At 47.5% G+C, this 25,909-nt stretch overlaps 1 protein-coding gene across 1 annotated transcript; it reads left to right on the forward strand.

The window, feature by feature from the left end:
• The first annotated feature begins 3,416 nt into the window (after positions 1-3,416).
• On the forward strand, positions 3,417-16,691 carry CTSE (cathepsin E). The gene is made up of 9 exons (XM_038380227.2): positions 3,417-3,609; positions 5,664-5,820; positions 6,721-6,838; positions 9,999-10,117; positions 10,895-11,094; positions 11,459-11,581; positions 13,604-13,745; positions 14,855-14,953; positions 15,493-16,691. Exons 1-9 carry the CDS (start codon positions 3,554-3,556, stop codon positions 15,655-15,657), a joined length of 1,179 nt encoding a protein of 392 aa, XP_038236155.1. The 5' UTR covers positions 3,417-3,553; the 3' UTR covers positions 15,658-16,691.
• Positions 16,692-25,909: the final 9,218 nt, after the last annotated feature.

Below are 25,909 nucleotides of genomic sequence, written 5' to 3' on the forward strand. Positions count from 1 at the left end.
AAATTTGTTAGTCTCTAAGGTGCCACAAGTACTCCTTTTCTTTTAACCCAGGAACCTATCCTTGCAACAAAGCCTGTTGCCAACTCTGTCCACATATCTATTCAGGGGACACCATCATAGGGCCTAATCACATCAGCCACACTATCAGAGGCTTGTTCACCTGCACATCTACCGATGTGATATATGCCATCATGTGCCAGCAATGCCCCTCTGCCATGTACATTGGTCAAACTGGACAGTCTCTACATAAAAGAATAAATGGACACAAATCAGATGTCAAGAATTATAACATTCAAAAACCAGTCGGAGAACACTTCAATCTCTTCGGTCACTCGATTACAGACCTAAAAGTGGCAATACTTCAACAAAAAAACTTCAAAAACAGACTCCAACGAGAGACTGCTGAATTGGAATTAATTTGCAAACTGGATACAATTAACTTAGGTTTGAATAGAGACTGGGAATGGATGAGTCATTACACAAAGTAAAACTATTTCCCCATGTTATTTCTCCTCTCCACCCCCCACTGTTCCTCAGATGTTCTTATTAACTGCTGGAAATGGCCTACCTTGCTTGTCACCATGAAAGGTTCCCCCTCCCCCCCCCCCGCTGCTGGTGATGGCTCATCTTAAGTGATCGGTCTCCTTACAGTGTGTATAATAAAACCCATTGTTTCATGTTCTCTGTGTGTGTATATAAATCTCCCCACTGTATTTTCCACCAAATGCATCCAATGAAGTGAGCTGTAGCTCACGAAAGCTTATGCTCAAATAAATTTGTTAGTCTCTAAGGAGCCACAAGTACTCCTTTGCGAATACAGACTAACACGGCTGCTACTCTGAAATCAATACAGTGCCGTGGTCCCTTTCTCCAGGACAGTCAGATCACCCTCAAGTTGGGTATAATTACAGCAATTCTTTCTCTGTTCCCCCCAGGGCAATCCAGGGTGCCGTCCCGCCTCTGCCCAGCGTTCCTATGCTATGGCATACTGCTGTTACTGAACCACACACTTGACTGCCCCTCCTTCCCACGCCAGAAACCTGGCTCCAGCTTTTCCACACCTCAGCCTCCTGCTGCACAAAATGGACTTCGGGCTGGTGCCGTTCCACTGTGCAAAGTGCCCCTGATGCCCGCTTACCCGGCCTGGGAAGATCACCCCTGCTCAGGAGAGCCCTTGGTGGCTTAGAACCACCGGGGAGGCTGTTGCGCCACCTTCTGTGTTGTTCCTGCAGCCAGGTTAGGGGCCAAGTCTTGGGAAAAGAGAACGTGGCAGCATTCCCCTGTACCCTAGTGATTCTGGGGCACTTGGATCTGTTGGCAGCCAGTGTAACATTCAGCAGCCCTCAGACTGCTCTAATTTCCTGGTGGTCCAGCCCTGCGCTCAAATCGGAGGAGCGTGCAGTTAACGAAAAGCTACCTATTTCCACAAACCCCTATCCTAAGCTACGCTGTGTGCCCCTCCACTGTAGCCAAGGATGGGAGCCGAGATTTCCCCAGTATCTCATCTTCCTGTGACAGACGACAGCCCTCAATGCACAGCAAGCCCTGGGTCTGATTTCTAGCATGTTTCATCTGATCATCCATTTTCCCTCCCCCTTTCCACTCGTCTTCAGAGGACACTGAAACAAACAAATCCGGCTGTGCTCCCAATAGCCTATAGAGGTACATTAATTTCCTGCAGCAATGCACCAGTGCCTTTGAGAATAAGGAAAGGCATTCTCTCCCCACTGTGGGTTAACTGCCAGGCATAGGTAGCCAATGGGACATAATACATTGGTACTGCTAAACACTGTCACAGCGCTCTCTGAGCAACACTTTTACATACACAAGCCTGAGCATGGGTACGGGACACCACTGGTGTCACTGAAGTTTGCTGAGCAAAACAATCAAAGCCATATGGGATGCAATACAGCCCATCAGACCACAGCTTTACTTTGCATAGCGGCCTGCATGCAAACTGCATCACAAGGTGCTTTGAGTTCAGTGCTACAAGGCAGTAGGAGATAAATAACTGCTAGACTGCCAATTCTTCAGTTTCATGAGCCTCACCTCCCAAGCTACAGCTCACAGGTCACTACATAAAGGACCAGAACACAAATCACAGGAAATATCAGTTACAGAGCTGGTCAACCAACCAACAAACAAAAAAAGTAAAACACTTTTCCCCAAAAATGGCTTTTTTATTTAAAAAAATTCTCATGGGGACAAAATTAGTTTCTGCTGAAATGTTTTGGTATTTTGACAAAAAACAAACAAATATTTTCCAGTTTTGTTTTTTTCCATTTTGCCACTGGAGAAGGGGGCATGGGAAAAGGAAAGGGGGGGAAGGGGAGAGGAAAGGGTTCTGAGAGGACGAAAAAAGAGAACCTTTTTCTTTTGGGGGGAGGGGAAACTTTTTTCACAAAAAATAATCAGTATTTCTTGACAAGTAATTTCCCTATCTGCTCTGAAGGTGGCAGGCCTGTCCTATCGCTGTACTTTGTATAAAGAGAAGCCCTGAAGTGGGGAAGAGTGGAAGTAACTGACTCTGTGAGAAGAAAAGGAGTACCCGTGGCACCTTAGAGACTAACAAATTTATTAGAGCATAAGCTTTCGTGAGCTACAGCATCTCAGGCCAGATGACTGCAGATCTAAAGGAAAGAGGGACGGTTCGGTTTGAGACAAGCTCCCATCAAGGACGAGAAGGGAGATGGTTTCCCTTCTGGGAAGATTGAGACAGACATCTTCTCTAGTGCCAGAAATGTATGAGTGAAAATCTAGAGCAGGGAGGGGAGTTTCCACCAGGTCATTTAATTCCCTGCCTCAGACACTGCCTCGTCGGAGCTGGCAGAGACATCTGTGGATGGTGATGGAGAAGGGAAAGTGGAGAGAAAACAGGCAAATGAAGACAGCAACAGCTGGAGGGTGCACTGGGGGCCTGCACTTAACCTCAGGGGGTGTGTGGGGTTAAGGAGTGGAACCCCCAGCAAGCAATTTATGGCCAGTATGGGGGCAAATCCCACTGTCATTGTTTGTCTGACAGAGCACCTAGAGACTCCAGCTGAGCTAAGGGCCCAATGCGCTCAGTGCTGTATACACATATAGTGAGAGATGACCCCTGCCTTGAATATCTAACAGTTGAATAGACAAAGGCTGGGAAAGGAAGGATTACTATCCCCATTTTACAGATGAGGGGACTGAAGCACAGAGAGATTCAGAGCAACATCTTCTGTCCTACTACAAGACTGTGGTACCTTTCCGACACTGATGGAAGGGTTCCAGGGAAACCCCATAAGTCCAGGCTGGGGGAGATTCCCCTGCTAGTGGGCAAAACTATCCCATCTCAGAGAACAATCTGGCTCTGTGTGTTTCAGCTCTTGTCGCCAGGACTGAGTGTGTGCACAGTGATTCATTTCTCTCGCAAAGGCTCTGTGTTGACATTCAGAGGAGCCTTATCGCAGGGCTCTTATCCTTTGGGGCTGGGTTGTTCCAGCTGCTATAAGGGCAAAACTTTTGTTCAGTTTTCACAAGTTAGAGAGAGCGGCTGAGTGAGTGTTAGAGCTGAGCCTCCGGTATGAATCGGCTGATCCTTTTGATGCTTTGCCTTTGGCTGGCCAATGGGTTGCAAAGGTAAGCAGGCTTCCTTGGCCTTTCCTCACTTCTCTGGGCACGCAGATGACGGCAGCTCTAGGGTCAGGGCTTGCAGTGAGGCTCATTCCCGAGGACTTGTGGATTGTGGCAACGGTGAATGTTAAAACAAACAGCAGCCAGAACCGTGTGCCCAGGCTTTAAACAGCACCCGACACAACATTGCTGGGTGGGGAGTGGTAGGCAGGCTGGGGTAACATGATGCTCATAAAACTGAGAGGGAAAGCACCAGTCAGACCCAGCTTTGTAGGGACCAAGCGGGGTTTCCATTCCCGTCAGAGTATCTCCTCAATGGCTGGTTAGATGACTCCAGCGGATGGAGACAGAGGCTGGGGACCTGACTCAGAGGAGATGGTGGGTTAATATGAATTACTTGTTGGTAAATGAGTGTAAGAGAGTCTAAATGGATGTAATTCACTCATGAAGGGGCCAGCAAAGAAGGATGTACCAACTGCCAGGAGCGGGGACCAGGCATAAACTCTACTACAGTGTTTTAACAATGACTTACCTGCTTCCAACTCCTCAGCTTGTAAGCAATAACAATTTAGACTCCTTCACCCTTACTTACCTCTGCCTAAATTACAACTCACCTTCGCACTTGGTTCTAAGATTCAGGACTGCTGGTTCTATTGCTGGCTCTGCCTGTGAATCACCACCGGGGCAAGTCCGCTCACCCCTTTGTTTCTCTGATATAAAGCAGGGATAACACCACCTCTTGGAAGGGCAGGGTTGAGAGTCTATACTGATGAGCATTTTAAAACACACTTTGGGGTTCTCAACTGAGCACTGCCCGGGAAGTGAAAAGAATCATTATTAGGTTGCCGCCGTTAGCGTCAGTGGGCAAAATGGATTTCTCAACACTAACAGCCAATCTCTGTGCATATCTACTCCCCATGCAAACTCACTGGAGTCAAAGGGACAAACCCTGGTGCCACTGAAGCCAATGGGTTAACTAGCCCCCTGAGCAAAGGACTAATTTACTATTTGTATTGTGATCACAGCTAGGAGCCTCAGTCCTCTCAAAACAGCTGCTCGATGTGCAGCAGCAGTCAAAACAGCTACCAGAACGTTGGGAATCATTAGGAAAGGGATAGATAAGAAGATAGAAAATGTCGTAATGCCACTATATAAGCCCCTGGCACACCTGCACCTTTAATACTGCGTGGAGTTCAAGTTGCCCCCATATCAAAAAAAGATATATTAGAACTGGAAAAAATACAGAGAAGGGCAACAGAAATTATTAGAGTATGAAACAGCTTCCAAATGAGGAGAAATTAGGAAGACTGCAACTATTAAGCTTAGAAAAGAGATGAAGAGGTGGGGAACTGATAGAGATCTATAAAGTCATGTCTGGTATAGAGAAAGTAAATAGGAGAGTGTTATTTACCCCTTCACATAACACATAAACCAGGAGTCACCCAATGAAGTGAATAGGCAGCACAAACAAACATAAGGAAGCATTTGTTCATACAATGCACAGGAACTCGTTGCCAGGGGATATTGTGAAGGCCAAAAGTATAACTGGGTTTAAAAAAGAATTAGGTAAGTTCACATAGGATAGGTCCATCAGTGGCTATTAGCCAGAATCGTCAGGGATGCATCCCCGTGCTGTGGGTGTCCCTAAGCCTCTGACTGCCAGAAGCTGGGACTGGATGACAGTACATGGATCACTTGATAATTGCCCTGGTCTATTAATTCCCTCTGAAGCATCTGGCACCCTCCACTATTGGAAGACAGGATACTGGGCTACATGGACCATTGGTTTGATGCAGTATGACCATTCTTATGTAATGTCATAGACCAGGACTCCACTGTACTGGGTGCAGAACAGAAACAAAAAAAAAGGTCCCTTCCCCCAAAGGCTTACAATCAAAGTAAATACCACACACCAGTACATGTGTGCCTTCTATCAGACACCATGCACGGGGTAGATGGGCCAATCCATACTGTACTTCTGCAAGCCTTCTTTTAATTCGGGTTCCCCAGTTCCTGTTGCTCAGGACCATGGTTACTGGACGAATGCCTTCTTTCCCCAGGGTGCCCCTGAGGAGACACAAATCCCTGCGGAAAATCCTGAGGGAGCATGGGCAGCTGTCCAAATTCTGGAAGGCCCAGAAGCTGGACATGATCCAGTACACGGAGGACTGCTCCGCCGTCCCAGAAACTAATGAGCCACTCATCAACTACCTGGATGTAAGTTACATAGCAAGGGGGGGGCGAGGGTGAGGCAGCATAGGGGCACTGCTTTGCAGAAATCACGGAAAAGCCATGCAGGAAGCAGAGAGAGTGCATTATTTTGCATGAACAGCCTTGAATGCCCTACATCCTGACCCCTGAGCTCAGCTCCTGTTAAATAGAGTCTGAGCAAAGCCAACAATAATGTGCCATAGTTATCTATCTGCCCGACTTTTTATTGGTCTTTTGTCCTGTGGGTATGTGATTTGTGAATGTAATGTTGATCCCATACAAAGGGCTCCATTCAGTGTGTATCACACACACACAAATCCCACTTTTCTCCTACTCTGGTGGACATGAAGCTAGGGACAGTAGCCTAGAGGCAAGAACCAAAATCCCCTCCAAAACTAAAATACAATCACACAAGCAGAGCAGGGTCCAAACCAGAAGGTTTAGACCCAGACACCAACTTTCCCAGTGGTTGGGTGTACTTCCCGGACCCGAGGTCTTTGTCTGGCCTGTTATAGTGTCAATGGTTGTGACATTTGGTTCAAAGCATTCCCAAAGTTCAGGACATGTTTGGATCTTTATGGGGATTCTGCTCAGGCCTGTTCCTGCTTCTACTGATGCCCGTGGCAGTCGGGCCACCAAGATTAACTGGAGCAGGACAGAGTCCACAATCATTGTCCATTTTCATTCTGGATTTGTTAACATTTTTCTAGGCTCTTACTGATTCTGGCTCCCACTTTCCCCCTAGCATCATGCTGCAGTAACCTCCACATGGTGTCAGCCATTCCAGAAACAAACTCAGCCCATTGCAAACATCCATCCCATAGTTATTCCCCTGGAGCTTGGCTCTCTTGAGGTTTCCCAAGGTGCCTATGCCTGACAATGGCTGTTGCTTTGCTGTTTGGCTAGATGGAGTATTTTGGAACGATTTCTATTGGGACCCCTCCTCAGAATTTCACGGTGTTATTCGATACTGGCTCCTCCAATCTCTGGGTTCCATCAGTCTATTGTATCAGCAAAGCCTGTGGTAAGTAACGATTCCTCAGCTGCATATTGCTCCTGGACATTGGCTGGTACAGAGCAGAGAGACTGGGCCTGATTCATAGATTCATAGCTACTAAGGTCAGAAGGGACCATTCTGATCATCTAGTCCGACCTCCTGCACAACGCAGGCCACAGAATCTCACCCACCCACTCCTGCGAAAAACCTCACCTATGTCTGAGCTATTGAAGTCCTCAAATCGTGGTTTAAAGACTTCAAGGAGCGGAGAATCCTCCCTCAAGTGACCCATGCCCTGTGCTACAGAGGAAGGCGAAAAACCTCCAGGGCCTCTTCCAATCTGCCCTGGACGAAAATTCCTTCCCGACCCCAAATATGGCGATCAGCTAAACCCTGAGCATATGGGCAAGATTCACCAGCCAGATACTACAGAAAATTCTTTCCTGGGTAACTCAGATCCCATCCATTTAATATCCCATCTCAGGGGATTAGACCTATTTACCCTGAATATTTAAAGATCAATTAATTACCAAAATCACATTATCCCATCATACCATCTCCTCCATAAACTTATTGAGTAGATTCTCCACTCAGCAACAAAGTAAATCAAAAGAAAAATCAAGTAAAATCCATGAAGTTAAAACAGTGTAAATGAGGTGAGGGGGGGGGCAGGAAGAGGGCAATCAGCCTTGGAGGTGCTTAGAGAAATCCCCCTCTTCGTGGTCATCTTACTAGCTTCGCTGAGCCACTGCTTTCCAAATGCAGGCAAAATTAAATATGCTCCAAAAGAGAACAAAGTGAACGCACCAGCATGGAACCCAGACCATCTGCACTGAAATCAACCAATAGGAAAAAGGGATGTAACAAAAATGGAAACCCTTTGTCATGCACACTGTGCATTAGGGCCTAAAAAAAAAAAAAATCTGTTTTGTTACAAAGTCATTGCATGTAATAGCAGTGGTATTAGGCAGCAGTCCTGGAAACTACAGGGTAATCGAGACTGCAGCCTTAGTTCTGGGCAGCAGTCCCAAGAATTCAGCTTAATAGTACACATGGTGCTGGTTCTGGGCAGCTACAGCAGTGATGTTTTCCGAGTAACAGGCTGCGGTGAAGGATCTGGGCCAGTGGCACTGCAGCTTTAAGGAGTGGGTTGATCAGTAGGCAGGCTCCTAAGGAGTCAGATCATTGCACAACACATGTGTATTATGCCTCAGAATTTCTGTCCTTGCTGGATGCCAGATGAGGGAGCGATAGATTATTGGGACATGGATCAGTTAATGTATAATTCCTTAGCAGCCAGGGAAAGGTCAAAGGAGCCTCAAAGGGTTGTGTTGTTGTGTGTGTGTTGGGTGGGTGTCTGTCCATTTTGTCTCATTATAGACGTTGGCTCCACTCCCAGTTAAGACTCTCAGGTGGGCCTGGGATATTTACAACTGATCTTGTGCAAGTGGCCACTCTGATTCTGAGTATCCAGCTATAAGGGGGTGTCAGGCTGGACACCCAAAAATGGAGGGACCCCAAATCAATGAACACTTTTCATAGTGTTGGCCCTAGTCATGACAACTCTGTGCAACATGAAACATTGAAAATATATTTATAAAGAACTGAGAATTGTGTGGAGAAATCACTTACTGGACTATGTGGAGACCAGGATTCCCTTTTACTCCAACTCAGTGCTTAGCGCAGGAAGGAGTTAGGGAGGGAAGAGGAATAGGTGGCTTTATGCCACCTTTGTACTCATTGTAGCCCATGATATAAATTAGAGCAGCCAAAGGGCTGCTCTAATCTATACTCTGCTTCCAAAAGCTCCCTCCCACCTGAGGGCTAAGGAAAGCAGAGAATACTCAAGAGTGCAGCTATTCTCTGTCTCAGCCTCCCACACTGGGGGTGGGACCGGAAGAGGAGCTGGCTCAGTGCTGTTCTGGTAGCAATACACCACCACCTGAGGGTATTCACCAGGGCCTGCTTCTACCCTCTTTCTAGTACTCCTTTATGATCTCAGAGTGGAAGAGAGATGCAGGCCTAGGGTTTAAGTAGGTTAGTCACTTTCCTTTCTCTTTGTGTCTCAATTTCCCCAGCTGTAAAATGGGGATAATAATACTGACTTCCCTATCTCACAGGAGTGTTGTGAGGATAAATTAGTTATCTATTGCACAGTGATTTGAAAACTTCAAGTGCTATCAAATTCTTGCAATAATATGTTTATTTGCAGCACTTTATCCAGTCATTAGATGACTCCATATCTAGCATAGAGTTCCAGATGGGTAGTGGTGCTTGGTAAACACAGAACACAATGCTGGAACTCAAGCTCTGTGGAAACCTGTTTCCTTAGGTCTACAAGTTGCAGCTGTTTTCTTTAATAAACCTCTCCTCTTTAAGGCAACCCGTAACTGGACACATAACCATGCTAAGAATTATTATTCTTTGTAATACAGAAAATACAACTCTAAATGCTCACATTTTGCTAGAGCTCTCATTTACAAGTTAACCTGACCGTGCCATTGCATGAGTAATTTCAATTGCCTTGTTTTTTTGTTCTGTGTTTGGACAGCACCTAGCAGAAAGGGGTCCTAGTTCACAGCTAGAACTCCTAAGTCAGAGGTGGGTAAACTACAGCCCACGGGACCATCCTGCCCAGCCTCTGAGCTCCTGGCCCGGAGGCTAGCCCCCAGCTCCTCCCCCATTGTCCCCCCTCCTCCGCAGCCATGCCGCCGTGTGGGCAGTGCTCTGGGCAACGGGGCTGCGTGCTCCTGCAGGGCAGCGCATCTGGCTCCGGCGTGGCTCCCAGACTTGCTTCTCTGAGCGGCATGCTACGGGGGCCAGGGCCAGGGGTTTTGATAAGAGGCCGGGAGTCCTGGGGGGCAGTCAGGGAGCAAGGGGGTTGGATAGAGGGTGGGTTCCCGGGAGGGGGCGGTTAGGGGCGAGGGATCCTGGGAGGGGGCGGTCAGGGGACAAGGAGCCGGGGTGTGTGTGAATGGGGAGGTCCTGAGGGGGGCAGGAAGTGGGAGGGGTGGATGGGGGCAAGGGCCAGGCTGTTTGGGGAGGCACAGCCTTCCCTACCTGGCCCGCCATACAGTTTTGCACCCCGATGTGGCCCTCGGGCCAAAAAGTTTGCCCACCCTGTCCTAGGTGCTACAGTAATGCAAGCAACAAATAGTAATAACAATTGCATCTTGTTTTACTACAGCTGTGCATTCCAGATTTCACCCATCAGATTCCAGCACCTACAGTAAAGTTGGGACTCCTTTCTCAATTCAGTATGGGACTGGTAGTTTGTCGGGAATCATCGGATCAGATCAAGTCACTGTGAGCAGAGTCTGGTTTTCTTTAGAAAACTTAAAAAGGTTCCACTCCTTTTCTCTCCTGTCCATGGCACTGTGACTGCAGGACATTATTTTGTCACCAAGGGCATGTGAGCCCATCTCCCATTGTTCTTTCCTGGTAGGGCACCATGACTCCAGAACCTTTCCTGGCTCAGCTCCCAAGAAAGTCAGTGGGAATGGAGGGCAATCTGCACTTCATGGGAGGGGCTCAGAACATTGCAGGATTGGGTCCTCGGAGCATTCCTGTTGTAAATGAGTGGATTCCTCATCCCACTCCTGACACCACACACACACTTACAACTGATACAACTAAACCCCACTTATCCACCCCTTCTCCCCAAGTGTGCCTTCATTCTTCATGAAAATAACAGAGACCTAAGGCAGGACTCAGGTCACAAACATGAGCATTAGCGCCCTAACTCCTTTTTGAGTGGGCTGATTAGAATTTATACCTGCAGGAACTCCTTCTCTTTAGTTCGCTACAGAGTAAACTTTGAACTTTTATGTTCTTGCTTGGAGCCAATGAGACACACCTGGTCTAATTACCAAGATGAGTCAGCATAATAGCTCTGCACTTTACAACAAGATCCTACACCGTGAAAGCCTTCCTTTCCTGTTCTCTCCTCTTATGACACCATGACCTGGCCGCCAGAAGACCAAATTCTTCCTATTCTTTCCTGCCGTGGCACAATACGTAGCCTGCTGCTGAGCCTTCTGATGAAAGGTCAGAAACAATAAGTAGCTTTTCTTTCCCCTCTAGGTTGAAGGCATCACTGTCACCAACCAGCAGTTTGCAGAGAGCGTCAGTGAGCCAGGAAACACTTTTCTGGATGCAGAGTTTGATGGGATTCTTGGGCTGGCCTATCCATCACTGGCAGTGGATGGGGTTACCCCGGTGTTTGATAACATGATGGCACAAAATCTGGTGGATCTGCCAATATTCTCAGTCTACATGAACAGGTGTGAACACAATTCTGTTCAAAATGGGCCACTGCCTGAGAGTCAGGTCCTGTTCACAAGGGAATTGGGAACAGGCTGGGCCCCAAAGGGGGAATGGGTTTTTTACTTAGATTGTAAGATTTCTGGGACAGAGACCGCCTTTTTGTTCTGTTTGTACAACACCTGGCACAATGGGGTCCTGGCCCATGACTGGGGCTCCCAGAAACTACCACAATACAAAAAATAAACAACATTAAGTATTTTGGGGAGAAAACTAATGGATTTCAGGAGTTTAAAGAGCTATATGCACAGTAATAGGATTATATAATGTGAAATGCTTCTGCTAATGGAAAACGCGGATGTATCCAAATCCTCTTTTCTCCAGGAACCCGGATTCCTCTGTTGGGGGAGAGCTATTATTTGGTGGCTTTGATCCTTCTCATTTCAGCGGGACTCTGAACTGGGTGCCAGTCACTAAACAGGGATACTGGCAAATCCAATTAGACAAGTAAGTGTTTGTGTGGGGGTTCCCCATGACGGTGGCTAGAGTGGGGGTGGCACTGGGTGGGCACAGATTAGAGGTAAACTGTGTAACCATTAAACCCTGTCAATTCAGAACAGCAGCAATCCAAAGCCAGTCATCCTCTAAGCTACAAACACTCACCCAGGAGCTCGATGCCATGATCATAGAATCATAGAATCATAGAATATCAGGGTTGGAAGGGACCCCAGAAGGTCATCTAGTCCAACCCCCTGCTCAAAGCAGGACCAAGTCCCAGTTAAATCATCCCAGCCAGGGCTTTGTCAAGCCTGACCTTAAAAACCTCTAAGGAAGGAGATTCTACCACCTCCCTAGGTAACGCATTCCAGTGTTTCACCACCCTCTTAGTGAAAAAGTTTTTCCTAATATCCAATCTAAACCTCCCCCATTGCAACTTGAGACCATTACTCCTCGTTCTGTCATGCTACCATTGAGAACAGTCTAGAGCCATCCTCTTTGAAACCCCCTTTCAGGTAGTTGAAAGCAGCTATCAAATCCCCCCTCATTCTTCTCTTCTGCAGACTAAACAATCCCAGCTCCCTCAGCCTCTCCTCATAAGTCATGTGCTCTAGACCCCTAATCATTTTCGTTGCCCTTCGTTGTACTCTTTCCAATTTATCCACATCCTTCCTGTAGTGTGGGGCCCAAAACTGGACACAGTACTCCAGATGAGGCCTCACCAGTGTCGAATAGAGGGGAACGATCACGTCCCTCGATCTGCTCGCTATGCCCCTACTTATACATCCCAAAATGCCATTGGCCTTCTTGGCAACAAGGGCACACTGCACATTGATCAATCAATGGACAAAGGATGCTCCCAAACCTCCTGCTTTCTCTGGCTCTTGAACAGAGATGAAGGATGGTCCTTTGCTTAGGATACTAGCCTGGAACATGGAAGAACCAGTTCCCAGCTCGGTCACACACTCCCTGTGTGACCTTGAGCAAATCATGTTGTCTTCCATGCCCCAGGTCCCTGTATATAAAGTGAAGGTAATAGTCCTTTCCTGCTTCCCAGGGGTGTTTGAGGTGCCCAGATACTACAGAGACTGGGGCTGGGGGTGGGGGGGTGGTCACATGAGCACGTAACAGACAGAATTGCATCTTATGTTTTGAAAACCATGTCTGTATTAAACTAGGTTTTCCCCCCGTCTAGGGTCCGTTTTTAAAAAATGCTCAGGATCAGATTTCCACAGCATGCAGCCTCCAGCAGCCCTCAGGGTGACACTGGTGCGCAGATTTTCAATAGCGCTCTGCACCCAACATGCGGGCTCTTGCAAAAAGCTGGCTCACATTGGGGGAATGAAAAACAGAAATGTTCTCTCAAAAAATAGACTTAAATAACCCAATATATGTACCTTGTTGATTCTTCATCTCTGCCTAGAAGCAATGTAATGTCTTAGGGTTTGTCCAGAGACCTAAACCAAAGAGAATGTAAATTATTTAAGGAAAAGCCTCACTTATATTTTATATACGTGATTTAAAGTAGCTGAAATCTCCATCACTAGTCAGCAGCCACAAGAATCCAACTTTAATATAACCTGCAAGGCATACATGTAACACACTTGCAAAGGATAATTTGTCCCCACCTAGTGGTAGGGCCAAACAGAGAAATAACAGGCTACTAACTTCTATCAACAAAGGAAATTATTCCTTTGGCTGAAGAAATAGAGGCCTACGGTTTGATGCTGCAGGTCCCGAGTTCAGCTCCTGGTGATGATCAGTTTTTGTTTTATATACACTGAAAGCAATTCTGCTAATCAGTTAATTGTGCTCTCGTATCCAAGTGCCTCGCAGACACCAGAGTAACTATCAAGCAAAGCTTCAGTACTTACTCTCTAACCACATGCACAATCTTATCAGACTATCCCACTGAACCTGGAATGGTCACAATTCTGATGTGTGCTCAGCCATGTGCTGGGTCGGTGGGGAGAGGAATGCATTTCCCATAGGCCCTTTCTCCAATGCTTGTTCCATTTCCTTCTTCCCCAGCATTCAGGTGGGTGGGACAGTTGCCTTCTGTGCGGAAGGATGCCAGGCGATAGTAGACACCGGGACCTCTCTAATCACAGGTCCTTCCGAAGAAATAAAAGAAATGCAAAATTATATTGGTGCGGTGCCCATGGATGGCGAGGTAAGCCAATGTGAGATGGGTGGATACCACATTTCCTGGGTGCAGAAATTCTTGTCTCCCCATGCTAGATTTCCGATCAGGATATAACTCCTCAAACAAAATATTACAGGAATATTTGAAGTTTGGCATCTCTGCTGGAGACAATAAAGGCTCTAGGTTTCAAAAGGCCTGATCAGACCCATACAATATGTCAGCAGACAGCCCTGGTAAAGAGATAAAGGCACTAGCTATTGAAACCCTGCCTTTACCATTGTGCCACTGAATATCATATGGTCATATCCTTGCTGCAAGTTCTAAAGCCTCAGAGACCCACAGCCTTTCCTATACGTCAGCCAGGGTCTCTGTATATAAACACTGCTGCCAAATTTCAATTAAAATCTGGATGTAGATACCCTTCCCTGTCCCCATAAAAGCTACAAGTACTCATGCTAGCCTATTCCCTTTTGTGTAAGACAATTATTAATGTTGCAGGACTGCAGCACTTAGAGATTAACAATAAAGTGCCTACAGGCCATGGCTCATACTGCAGGGCTTAGAGAACAGAGTCCTAGGTTGAGAACCAAGTAACGTAGTTCTATCCTGACGCTCCTTTGCTGGGCATGTCCCTTACCCTCTCTGGGTCTCATCTGTAAGGGGCATTGAGTGTTGTAACAGCTTCCCACTCAATGCAGAGTTATTCCCTGTTGTACATTTACTACCATCCAGCAACAACTTAGTACATTTTACATGAAATCAGGACCGTATGTTTTTTCCCAGGGCTTGGGGTTGTTGTTGTTTTTTTCAGAAGGCTCCTTCTGATACAAGGCCCCTGACCCGTGACATCCACCTCCATTGAAGGTGTATCGACATACAGATAGCATCGCTGCTAGCTAGAGGAAAGCTGGCTTGGGCACGCCTACATGAGCTGAAATCGCACCTCTGAGCTTCATGCCAACCCCTAACCCATACACCTGCCAGTAACAAGTCAAAGGACTAGCTCCCAGGGTCATCTGCTTGGGAAGGGGAGTGCTCTATTTATTAGGCTTCCTGGCCTTTGGGGTCAGCACGCCAGGTAAGCTGTCCCTGCAGCCTGCCCTTGACCAATCTGTGTCATGTCCATCACTTTGCAGTACGCCGTGGAATGCAACAACCTGAACGTGATGCCTGACGTTACCTTCACTATCAATGGGATCCCCTACACGCTAAGTCCCCAGGCCTACACCCTCACGGTATAAGCTTCTTCCTCATTCCGAAACTGGCATGACAGCATGTGTGTCCGGTTTCCCTTGTAGGCTTATGTGCAATCCAGCCTTGAGATGCAAGCTGTGCTCAATCAAGTCCCATTTTTAGCTCAGGCAGGAAGTTGGGAAGGAAAAGAGAGCCTCCAGCCTCTGTTTAATGTTCACAAGATCAACTGCTGTTGTGTAACAGTTCAGACTATGAAAGGGGCGATAGGGAGTGTGGTTTAATGGTTAGAGCAGGGTGGTGGGAGTCAAGACTCCTGGGTTCTGTTTCCAGCTCTGGGAGGAGGGTTGGAGCATGGGAGTGGGCACTGTATGTCCTGGAATCTATTCCCGGCCTTGAGCTGGTGGGGGCGGGGGGGGTCGAGTGGTAATAGCAAAGAGATTGGGAGGCAGGAGTCTTAGAATCAGCTCTCAGAGGGGTGTGTGGTTTGAGTGGGCTGGTAGTTAGGAGTCCTGCATTTTCTTCCTGGCCTTTCTAGAAAGGTGGGATTTGTTCTCATATTCACAATTCCTCTTCCCCCTAGGATAATAGTGATGGCATGGCATTCTGCACCAGCGGCTTCCAGGGGCTGAATATGCAACGGCCAGCTGGGCCGCTCTGGATTCTGGGTGATGTTTTCATTGGCCAGTTTTACTCGGTCTTTGACCGTGGAAATAACAGAATTGGGCTGGCACCAGTTGTCCCTTAAGGCAGTGTTCCCTAATGGTCAGAGAAAGGCAGTGGGAGTCAGTGTAGAGCTTGGTTCTATCCCTGGCTCTGCCACTGTGTGACTTTGGGCAAGTAACATCATGTATCTTTGTGCCTCAATGTCCCCACCTGCAAAAACAGGGATAATCATACTGACCTCTTTGTAAAATGACTTGGGATCCTTGGCTGAAAAGCACTACAGAAATGCAAAGTCTATCAGGGGCATTTGTGTGACCAATACAAAAATGTCTTTGGTAACTTTGTTAAAGCCAGTTTACAGATTTTGATTTTACCCTTGAATCAATGGAGATTTTCCTCAAATACAAAGAGGATTTCAATTTTCCTTTCACATCTAAAGATGCAACAATCAAACTGTATTAGATTTGGAAGCTATTGCAGAAAACATCGCTGGCTTCGGTAGGCTGAATTGTGCACGGTGGCATCACCCTTCACCCCCATGAATTAAAAGCTTTGGATATGCTTGAAATAATACCTCATGGGTGTACTCTGTATTAGCAGCATCTTCATTGGATTGGGAAGAACCTTGACTGTGCTGGGGGAGGATATGGTGGCCAAAGCTACCACAACTGAGGAGGAACCCTTTTTGTTAGATTGTCTTTAGGCTGCAATTTTCAAATGAGCCCAAAGGAGCATGAATTCTATTGAAAATTAGTAGGAGCTGGATTTCTACTTCTCTGAGGTGCTTTTGAAAGCCCTTAAAGGTCATATTCTGTGGTAAGGGGCAGAGCTAGATGGAATGTTCCGACTGAGAACCTGATACTTCAGCCAGTTTTGCTGAGGTTGGTGAAACCTGGGCAAAATGTGGAACAAGCCTGAAGTGAACCTGGGGTGTTTATTTTTTGCAAGGTGCTTTCCAGTGAGTTTTGCTCTGAGCGTCTGGGTTATTTCCCGAGATGTAGAGAGGGTGTACGCACTTGCAGAGTGAGAGCTGGTAAAGAAAGCTTTGGGCCAATCTCCTGAAACAGACAGTACTGCGGTTGGCACAGCTGGAAAGATGGGTCCTAAAATGGGCAGCGCTCTGCAAAAAAAGGCAACCGTTATCAAAATCTGTGTGTGTTAGGGGTCAGCCGGCCACCCACAATGGTGTCTGGAGAATGTGACTTATTAATGGTGAGCATAGGGCTTAGAGAATACATGTGAGTGAATTTAGCACCCACAGCTCACACATGATGTGTCTTGAGAAATACACATAAGTCAGCAGAAAAGGGAAGAGAGGGGAGGGTTATTGTTAGCCATGTGTCTTTTCTGAGATATTCATACTTGTGTGGAAACAACCCCACTTAACTAATAGCCAGCATAAACTCAGACAGCAAATAGACCCTATGTCAGCATATCCTAAAGATGGAGGATATCCAAGAGCAGAATTAGACATGGTGGATATTAGCCATGAGCCTGAACCAACCCCCTAGATCCAGAAAGCCTGTGAACTTCAGAGACATTTGTATCTGGGGCTAAACTTTGCAGCTGATCCTACTCTTCAAAATGGGCTAAACCTAACACTCCAAAGAGTGGGGAGAGTTTGGGTCTGAACCATGCAGCTTGAGCTCACTGCTTGGTTACGTGAACTGATTAAAACCAAACTTGAAGGGTGTGCCTATCTCGTTCAAATAAAGTGATTGTGTTGCTATCAAACTCATTTGTCATTGTGTCAGTCAACCACAATTCATTCCTGCACTCACTCCACTGCTAGTGGCACTTTGTCCCAGCACATTGCTAAATAAGGTACCATAAAATGCCGTGCAAACATGTCTTCTAACATTGCCAGCTACGAATCCTGATTAGCATACAGAGATATTTGTTTCCCTCCCAAACAAGAGTTACCAGGCATAACTCCACCACAAATGGCAAGAGGCAGCAGCCGAAAATTGCTTCGTATTTAAGTTCTCAACCTCTAGAGTGTACAGTGGGATTGATTTCCCCATACCGTACTTACCCACCCAGTACTGTGGGTGAAGAAGCACTAGCCAGACAAGCATCCAGCAAGAACCAAGAGATGGGATACCCTAAACTCATTAATTAGAACCTTTTGGAGCACTGAGGTTTGTCTCCTATTCCAGTAGGCAAGAAAGAGAGAGAGAGAGATTCTCATAGGCATCCCTATTTTTCCTCTGACAGGTTCACAGAAATATAGAAGTTAATGCTGCTATGGTCCTGGGTGCCCTAGAAACACAGAGGAGGAGACCCATGTGGTCCTACCCCATCCCTCTTACCCAGTAATGCAAGATTGTTCTCCATAGCTAATTTCTCAGTGTTTTGCCCATGTAAGCTTTGGCCATTCCAAGCAATGGAGCTTCCACCTTTTCCCCTGCTGATTGAATTATTGTGAAAAATATGAATGGCGATTTTAGACCTTTTTCTCCTGCAGTTCTCCATGAGGAAGTGTTTCTTTTATTCCACCAGCTCCATTGAGAAGTTGTTGCAGCACTTGGGACAAATCACGGTCAAGAAACTTTCTCCGATACTCAGCAAAAAAATAAAATAAAAAAAAAGTTCCTTTTCTTATCCCTTGTTGACCTGTGCCCACTACACTAAATAATTCTTTCCCTTCCTGTCTATGCCTTTTCTTCATAAGGTTTCCCACCATTGTAGTTCTACTGATGGGAACTGTATGGTAGACAGAGCTCAGGCAGCTGCCAACTTTTCAACCATTGCATCTCCTAGACCTGCTCTGAGCGGGGTCAGATGTCGTATCATCCCATACCTTCTCTAAAGCACTGACTGTTGGCCTAATTTTGGTCCTATTTAACTCAGTGGTGAAGCTTCCATTCATTTCAATGGAAGCAGAACTAGGTCAACGAGTACTTGAGACATTCCCACCCCATGGTGGTTAAAATACCATCTACCCATGTACACAGGAGCTACTGTGATTGCTACCACTGGCAGAGTGGCAGTGGTGGAAAATTGTAAGAACAGACTAGAATGGAGATAGCCCTTCGGTGAGAGCTCACCTGATGGTGGTGGGCATAGATCAGCATTCACTTCGCACTCCCCATCAGTACCCAGCCCAAGCTGGGGAAGCTAATGGTGCAACCAGTGGACCAAATTCAGTGATGAATCCTGGCCATGTGCCACTTGAGGCACATTGCGTGTACACTAAGAGGACAGCCTAACGGTGCTAGGTGTCTCATGAAAAATCTCTCTTCGGGACTTCTGTGGCCCCCACTGTATCTGAGCATCTCACAAGCTTTCCTGTGTTTATTCTCACAACACTCCTTGTGAAGTAGGGCAGTGCTATTATCACCATTGTACTGATGGAAAACCATGCAAGTTAGGAGCCTAAATATCTTTGTTGGTCTGGGCCTGTGTAATGCTACGGTCACACAGGGAATCTGTGGCAGAGTAAAAAGCTGACATTGGATCCCTTGAGTTATAGCCTTACACCCTAACCACTGAACCAGCCTTCCTCACTAGCTCCCTAGAAATGTCTATCATGTTTTAGAGATGTTGTTCTCCACTGTCCTGTGACTGACTTGGTTATTAAGCCACACCCACAAAGACTATCATAATCAGCTGAAGAGGTCCTTCAAATGAGTCACATTGTGGGATACTCAGCAAAAGTATGGGGAAGGCAGCAGAGTCTGGTAGGACCCCACTGGTAGGAGTTAGACTAGGCAGGAGGATATTGAGAAGCAGAAGTGAGAACTGAAGCCACATCTGTTCAGTGCTCCCTGAGTCACCTCAGATTAGTACACAGAGAACATCCCAACATTTGAAAGGAGAAGTAACTGGATTGTGAATTGCTACTGGCTCCTAGGCTGTGAAGCAATCCCAGCCACGAGGCATGTTTCAGTGCTTGCCCTCAGAGTCTGGGATAGAAATGGACCGATCAGCTGACTCTAGGCAAAACATGTCCATTCAGCTCAGCATAGCTGAGCATGTGAACTGCAAAGAGGCCAGAAGTAGCCACAGATGGGGTTAAAGAGGGCCTGGCCAGGCCAGGCTTGGGGATATATTGCTAATAGAATATCTAGCTGCCAGGCTTTTGCTGGAGAAATGGTGATGATCAGAGAGTGAGAAGGAGGAGGAGGAGAAGGAGGAAGGGAAAGGATGTGGTCAAATGCTAGAGCCTGGCAAGGCAACTGTAGGATTTAGGACTTAATCTGAAGACCTTAGTCTTTCCATTGGCAGTGACGGGTTTTGGATCAGGACTTTAGGGCACAACCTAAGGCAAGGGAAACTTTGGGAGCAGTTGAATGAGAACAATACCAACTGCCAGGGGAGAGTTCTCCAGAGTACAGAAGGGTGCCAGCTAAATCCTGCCTCGGGTGCCATGTGCCCATAACATGCTGCATCATCTGCTCCTTGCACATGCCATGCTCTGGACAGGCATCGTTTTAAAAGCACGCGTTGTGTCCTTTGCTGTTTACAGAACAAGAGGAAGGTGATAAGCCCTCAGGGGCACAGTTAGGTCCCACATCACCATACACAAGCGTGCCAGGCCTAGCTATAGGCATATTGCCTTTCCGATTGGTCTCCATTAGCTTCTAAACACTAGAACACAGTGAGCTCTAATAGACAGCTCACAAACGATTTAAGGAGTTGCTACCCTATTCCTATACAGCATAGCATGACAGAGTAACAAGGAGCAAGGACATGCCTTTGATCTGCATGAACAAGGGGTAAATTCCAGGTAAGTTCCCCTCTACCCTTGTTTCTTTTTTTCTGTTGAGTCATGCGACAGTCACGCAGGCTGTGAAATTGCTGAACTTCTTGAGCCAAGTAGTAGTACCCCTTTATGGGGGACTCTGATCTGTGTGTGTGTGTAAAAAAAAAAGCAGAGCAGTGCCTTTCGGAAGAGTGAGTGCTTGTAAAAGACTTTCAGTTTGGTTTGTAGCATGGTTAGGCCAACGCTAGGCTAGGAAAAACTAGATCTGTAATTCCCCACCTCTGGGAGTGGTAGACCAGGCAAGATCAGGTGTTTTATCGCTGTGCTGTCTGCCCCCACCATGACTCCATTCCTCAGTATGAAGACAAGGATCTCTGGTTAGACAGGCCCTAAAACTATGCTTTTTGAGGAGGAAAAACCCTTCACGAGGAGCCTGAACGAAAACCCATTGGCATCAAAGGAAAGTCTTTCATTGACATCAGTGACTTTGGATCAGGCCCTTTAAGGGGATTCCTGCTAGAATGAGGAACAGGGATTTTTGTCTCTTCCTTTGACGCATCAGGTGCTGGCCACATGCTGAGTACTAACATGAGAGCAATCCAGGTTTCTAAAACTAAACTGGCTCTTCATTAAGAGAACGAGTTACAGAGGTGGTGCAACCACAGAGAACATTCCAGCCATGTGCACACAGACTGGCTTCCTGGGAGGGAAGCGTTACAAGTTCCATGCAGGTTGCTCAATCCACTGTCAGAGGCACAGTACTGGACTAGATGGGCCACAGGCCTGATCAAGTCTGGGAATGCCCAAAATATCTGCAAGAGTCACTTGCAAGCAGTGAACTTGTTCTGCCACACCCCTGTGCTTTCCTCAAATTTAACAAAGCCCTGGTACACTAGGCGTTGAGGTCGAATTTAGCAGCGTTAAATCGAAGTAACCCTGCACCCGTCCACATGACGAAGCCCTTTTTTTCGACTTAAAGGGCTCTTAAAATCGATTTCCTTACTCCACCCCTGACAAGGGGATTAGCACTGAAATCGGTTTTGCTGGGTCGAATTTGGGGTACTGTGGGTGCAATTAGATGGTATTGGCCTCCGGGAGCTATCCCAGAGTGCTCCATTGTGACTGCTCTGGACAGCCCTCTCAACTCAGATGCACTGACCAGGTAGACAGGAAAAGGCCTGCTATCTTTTGAATTTCAATTTCCTGTTTGGCCAGTGTGGCAAGCTGCAAGTGACCATGCAGAGCTCATCAGCAGAGGTGACCATGATGGAGTCCCAGAATTGCAAAAGAGCTCCAGCATGGACCGAACGGGAGGTACGGGATCTGATCGCTGTATGGGGAGAGGAATCCGTGCTATCAGAACTACGTTCCAGTTTTTGAAATGCCAAAACATTTGTGAAAATCTCCCAGGGCATGAAGGACAGAGGCCATAACAGGGACCCGAAGCAGAGCCGCATGAAACTTAAGGAGCTGAGGCAAGCCTACCAGAAAACTAGAGAGGTGAACGGCCGCTCCGGGTCAGAGCCCCAAACATGCCGCTTCTATGATGAGCTGCCTGCCATTTTAGGGGGTTCAGCCACCACTACCCCAGCCAATGGAGATGGAGGCAACACGGAAGCAGGTTTTGGAGACGAGGAAGATGACGATGAGGAGGCTGTAGATAGCTCACAGCAAACAAGTGGAGAAACCGGTTTTCCCGACAGCCAGGAACTGTTTCTCACCCTGGACCTGGAGCCAGTACCCCCCGAACCCACCCAAGGCTGCCTCCCAGACCCATCAGGCGGAGAAGGGACCTCTGGTGAGTGTACCTTTTAAAATACTATAAAAGGTTTAAAAGCCAGCATGTTTAGTGATTAATTTGCCCTGGCGTTCATGGCTCTCCTGGATATACTCCCAAAGCCTTTGCAAAAGGTTTCTGGGGAGGGCAGCCTTATTTCATCCACCATGGTAGGACCCTTTACCACTCCAGGCGAGTAGCACGTACTCAGGAATCATTGTAGAATAAAGCATTGCAGTGTATGTTTGCTGGCGTTCAAACAACATCCGTTCTTTATCTCTCTGTGTTATCCTCAGGAGAGTGATATCATTCATGGTCACCTGGTTGAAATAGGGTGCTTTTCTTAAGGGGACATTCAGAGGTGCCCGTTCCTGCTGGGCTGTTTGCCTATGGCTGAGCAAAAATGTTCCCCGCTGTTAGCCACACGGGGGGTGGAGAGCGAGGCAAAATGTGACCTTGTAACGAAAGCACATGTGCTATGTATGTAATGTTAACAGCAAGGTTTACCATGAAAGAGAGTGTACCCATTGTTTTATAAACATGTGTCTTTTTAAATACCACTGTCCCTTTTTTTTTCTCCACCAGCTGCATGTGTTTCAAGGATCACAGGATCTTCTCCTTCCCAGAGGCTAGCGAAGATTAGAAGGCGAAAAAAACGCACTCGCGATGAAATGTTCTCTGAGCTCATGCTGTCCTCCCACACTGACAGAGCACAGACGAATGCATGGAGGCAGATAATGTCAGAGTGCAGGAAAGCACAAAATGACCAGGAGGAGAGGTGGTGGGCTGAAGAGAGTAAGTGGTGGGCTGAAGAGAGGGCTGAAGCTGAAAGATGGCAGCAGCGTGATGAGAGGAGGCAGGATGCAATGCTGGGGCTGCTGGAGGATCAAACTAATATGCTCCAGCGTATGGTTGAGCTGCAGAAAAGGCAGCAGGAGCACAGACCACCACTACAGCCCCTGTGTAACCAACCGCCCTCCTCCCCAAGTTCCCTAGCCTCCTCACCCAGACGCCCAAGAACGCGGTGGGGGGGCCTCCAGCCACCCAGCCACTCCACCCCAGAGGATTGCCCAAGTAACAGAAGGCTGGCATTCAATAAGTTTTAAACTTTTAAAGTGCTGTGTGGCCTTGTCCTTCCCTCCTCCACCACCCCTCCTGGGCTACCTTGGTAATTATCCCCCTATTTGTGTGATGAATTAATAAAGAATGCATGAATGTGAAGCAACAATGACTTTATTGCCTCTGCAAGCGGTGATCGAAGGGAGGTGGGGAGGGTGGTTAGTTTACAGGGAAGTAGAGTGAACCAAGGGGCGGGGGATTTCATCAAGGAGAAACAAACAGAACTTTCACACCGTAGCCTGGCCAGTCATGAAACTGGTTTTCAAAGCTTCTCTGATGCGCACCGCACCCTCCTGTGCTCTTCTAACCGCCCTGGTGTCTGGCTGTGCGTAACCAGCAGTCAGGCGATTTGCCTCAACCTCCCACCCTGCCATAAACGTCTCCCCCTTACTCTCACAGATATTGTGGAGCGCACAGCAAGCAGTAATAACAGCGGGAATATTGGTTTCGCTGAGGTCTAACTGAGTCAGTAAACTGTGCCAGCGCGCATTTAAACATCCAAATGTACATTCTACCACCATGCTGTACGTGCTCAGCCTGTAGTTGAACAGCTCCTGACTACTCTCCAGGCTGCCTATGTATGGCTTCATGAGCCATGGCATTAAGGGATAGGCTGGGTCCCCAAGGATAACTATAGGCATTTCAACATCCCCAACGGTTATTTTCTAATCTGGGAAGAAAGTCCCTTCCTGCAGCTTTTGAAACAGACCAGAGTTCCTGAAGATGCGAGCGTAATGTACCTTTCCTGGCCATCCCACGCTGATGTTGGTGAAATGTCCCTTGTGATCCACCAGTGCTTGCAGCACTATTGAAAAGTACTCCTTGCAGTTTATGTGCTCGCTGGCTTGGTGCTCTGGTGCCAAGATAGGGATATGGGTTCCGTCTATGGCCCCACCACAGTTAGGGAATCCCATTGCAGCAAAGCCGTCCGCTATGACCTGCACATTTCCCAGGGTTACTACCCTTGATATCAGCAGATCTTTGATTGCGTTGGCTACTTACATCACAGCAGCTCCCACAGTAGATTTGCCCACTCCAAATTGATTCCCAACTGACCAGTAGCTGTCTGGCGTTGCAAGCTTCCACAGGTCTATTGCCACTCGCTTCTCAACTGGGAGGGCTGCTTTCATCTTGGTATTCTTGTGCCTCAGGGCAGGGGAAAGCAAGTCAAAGTTCCATGAAAGTGCCCTTACGCATGCAAAAGTTTCGCAGCCACTGGGAATCGTCCCAGACCTGCAACACTATGCGGTCCCACCAGTCTGTGCTTGTTTCCCGAGCCCAGAATCGGCGTTCCACCGCATGAACTTGCCCCATTAGCACCATGATGCCCACATTGGCAGGGCCCGTGCTTTGAGAGAAGTCTGTGTCCATATACTCATCACTTTCGTCACCGCGCTGATGTCGCCTACTCGCCCGGTTTTGCTTTGCCAGGTTCTGGTGCTGCATATACTGCTGGATAATGCATGTGGTGTTTAATGTGCTCTTAATTGCCAAAGTGATCTGAGCGGGCTCCATGCTTGCCGTGGTATGGCGTCTGCACAGAAGAAAGGCACGGAACGAGTGTCTGCTGTTGCCCTGATGGAGGGAGGGGCGACTGACGACATGGCTTACAGGGTTGTCTTACAGGGAATTAAAATCAATAAAGGGAATGGCTTTGTGAGAAACTGAATGGCCGCCTCAAGAATAGAACTCAAAACTGTGTTTAGCAGGCTGTCAATTTCATAGAGGGAGGGAGGAGAAAATGAATACAAAACAAATCTGGTCTATTTCTTGTTTTGAGCCACTTCATCTATCCTTATACATCATGCTGGCAGCAGACTGTGCAGTACGACCGCCAGCCATCGTCACCTCCTGGGTGCTCGGCAGAAGACGATGCAGTATGACTGCTGGCCATCGTCTTCTGCTGGCTGCAAATTAAAAGACAGTGTACTGCCGGTAGGACTCAATCGCCATGAGACGAAACAAGGGAAATGACCTGGCTGAGTCACTCCCATGTTTGCCCAGGCGCCCGGTTAAAAGAGCACCCAGGATTATGTCAACGATGGCTACCAGTCATACTGCACTGTCTGCTGCCAAAAGGCAATAAACTGCTGTTGTGTAGCAATGCAGTACCATGTCCGCTAGCACCCAGGAGACATACGGTGACCGTTAGCTGAGCGGGCTCCATGCTTGCCGTGGTATGGCGTCTGCACAGGTAACTCAAGAAAAAAGGTGCAAAACGATTGTCTGCCCTTGCTTTTACGGAGGGAGGGAGGGAACGGGGGCCTGACGATATGTACCCAGAACACCCACGACAATGTTTTAGCCCCATCAGGCACTGGGATTTCTACCCAGAATTCAAATGGGTGGTGGAGACTGCGGGAACTGTGGGATAGCTACCCACAGTGCAAAGCTCCGGAAGTCGACTGTTGCCTCGGTACTGTGGACACAGTCCTCAGACTACATGCACTAAGAGCATTTGTGTGGGGACACACACACTCGACTGTATAAAAACGTTTTCTACAAAACCGACTTCTATAAATTCGACCTAATTTCGTAGTGTAGACCTACCCAAAGAGTACCTGAGCCTGTGCATGACTCATTGAGCTGCTGCTGTAGCCAGGAGACAGCTCCCACTCCTGCCCACATAGCACAAGACGGCTAGAAAACCAAATCCAAACACTGAGTTCAACAAGGATATGTCAGGAGTCAGCAGAAATAGAAAAAGGCAGCATGTATGGAAGTGGCTCT

This window comes from Dermochelys coriacea, chromosome 21 (assembly GCF_009764565.3).
Source record: "Dermochelys coriacea isolate rDerCor1 chromosome 21, rDerCor1.pri.v4, whole genome shotgun sequence".
In the NCBI taxonomy this organism is placed as follows: Eukaryota; Metazoa; Chordata; order Testudines; family Dermochelyidae; genus Dermochelys; species Dermochelys coriacea.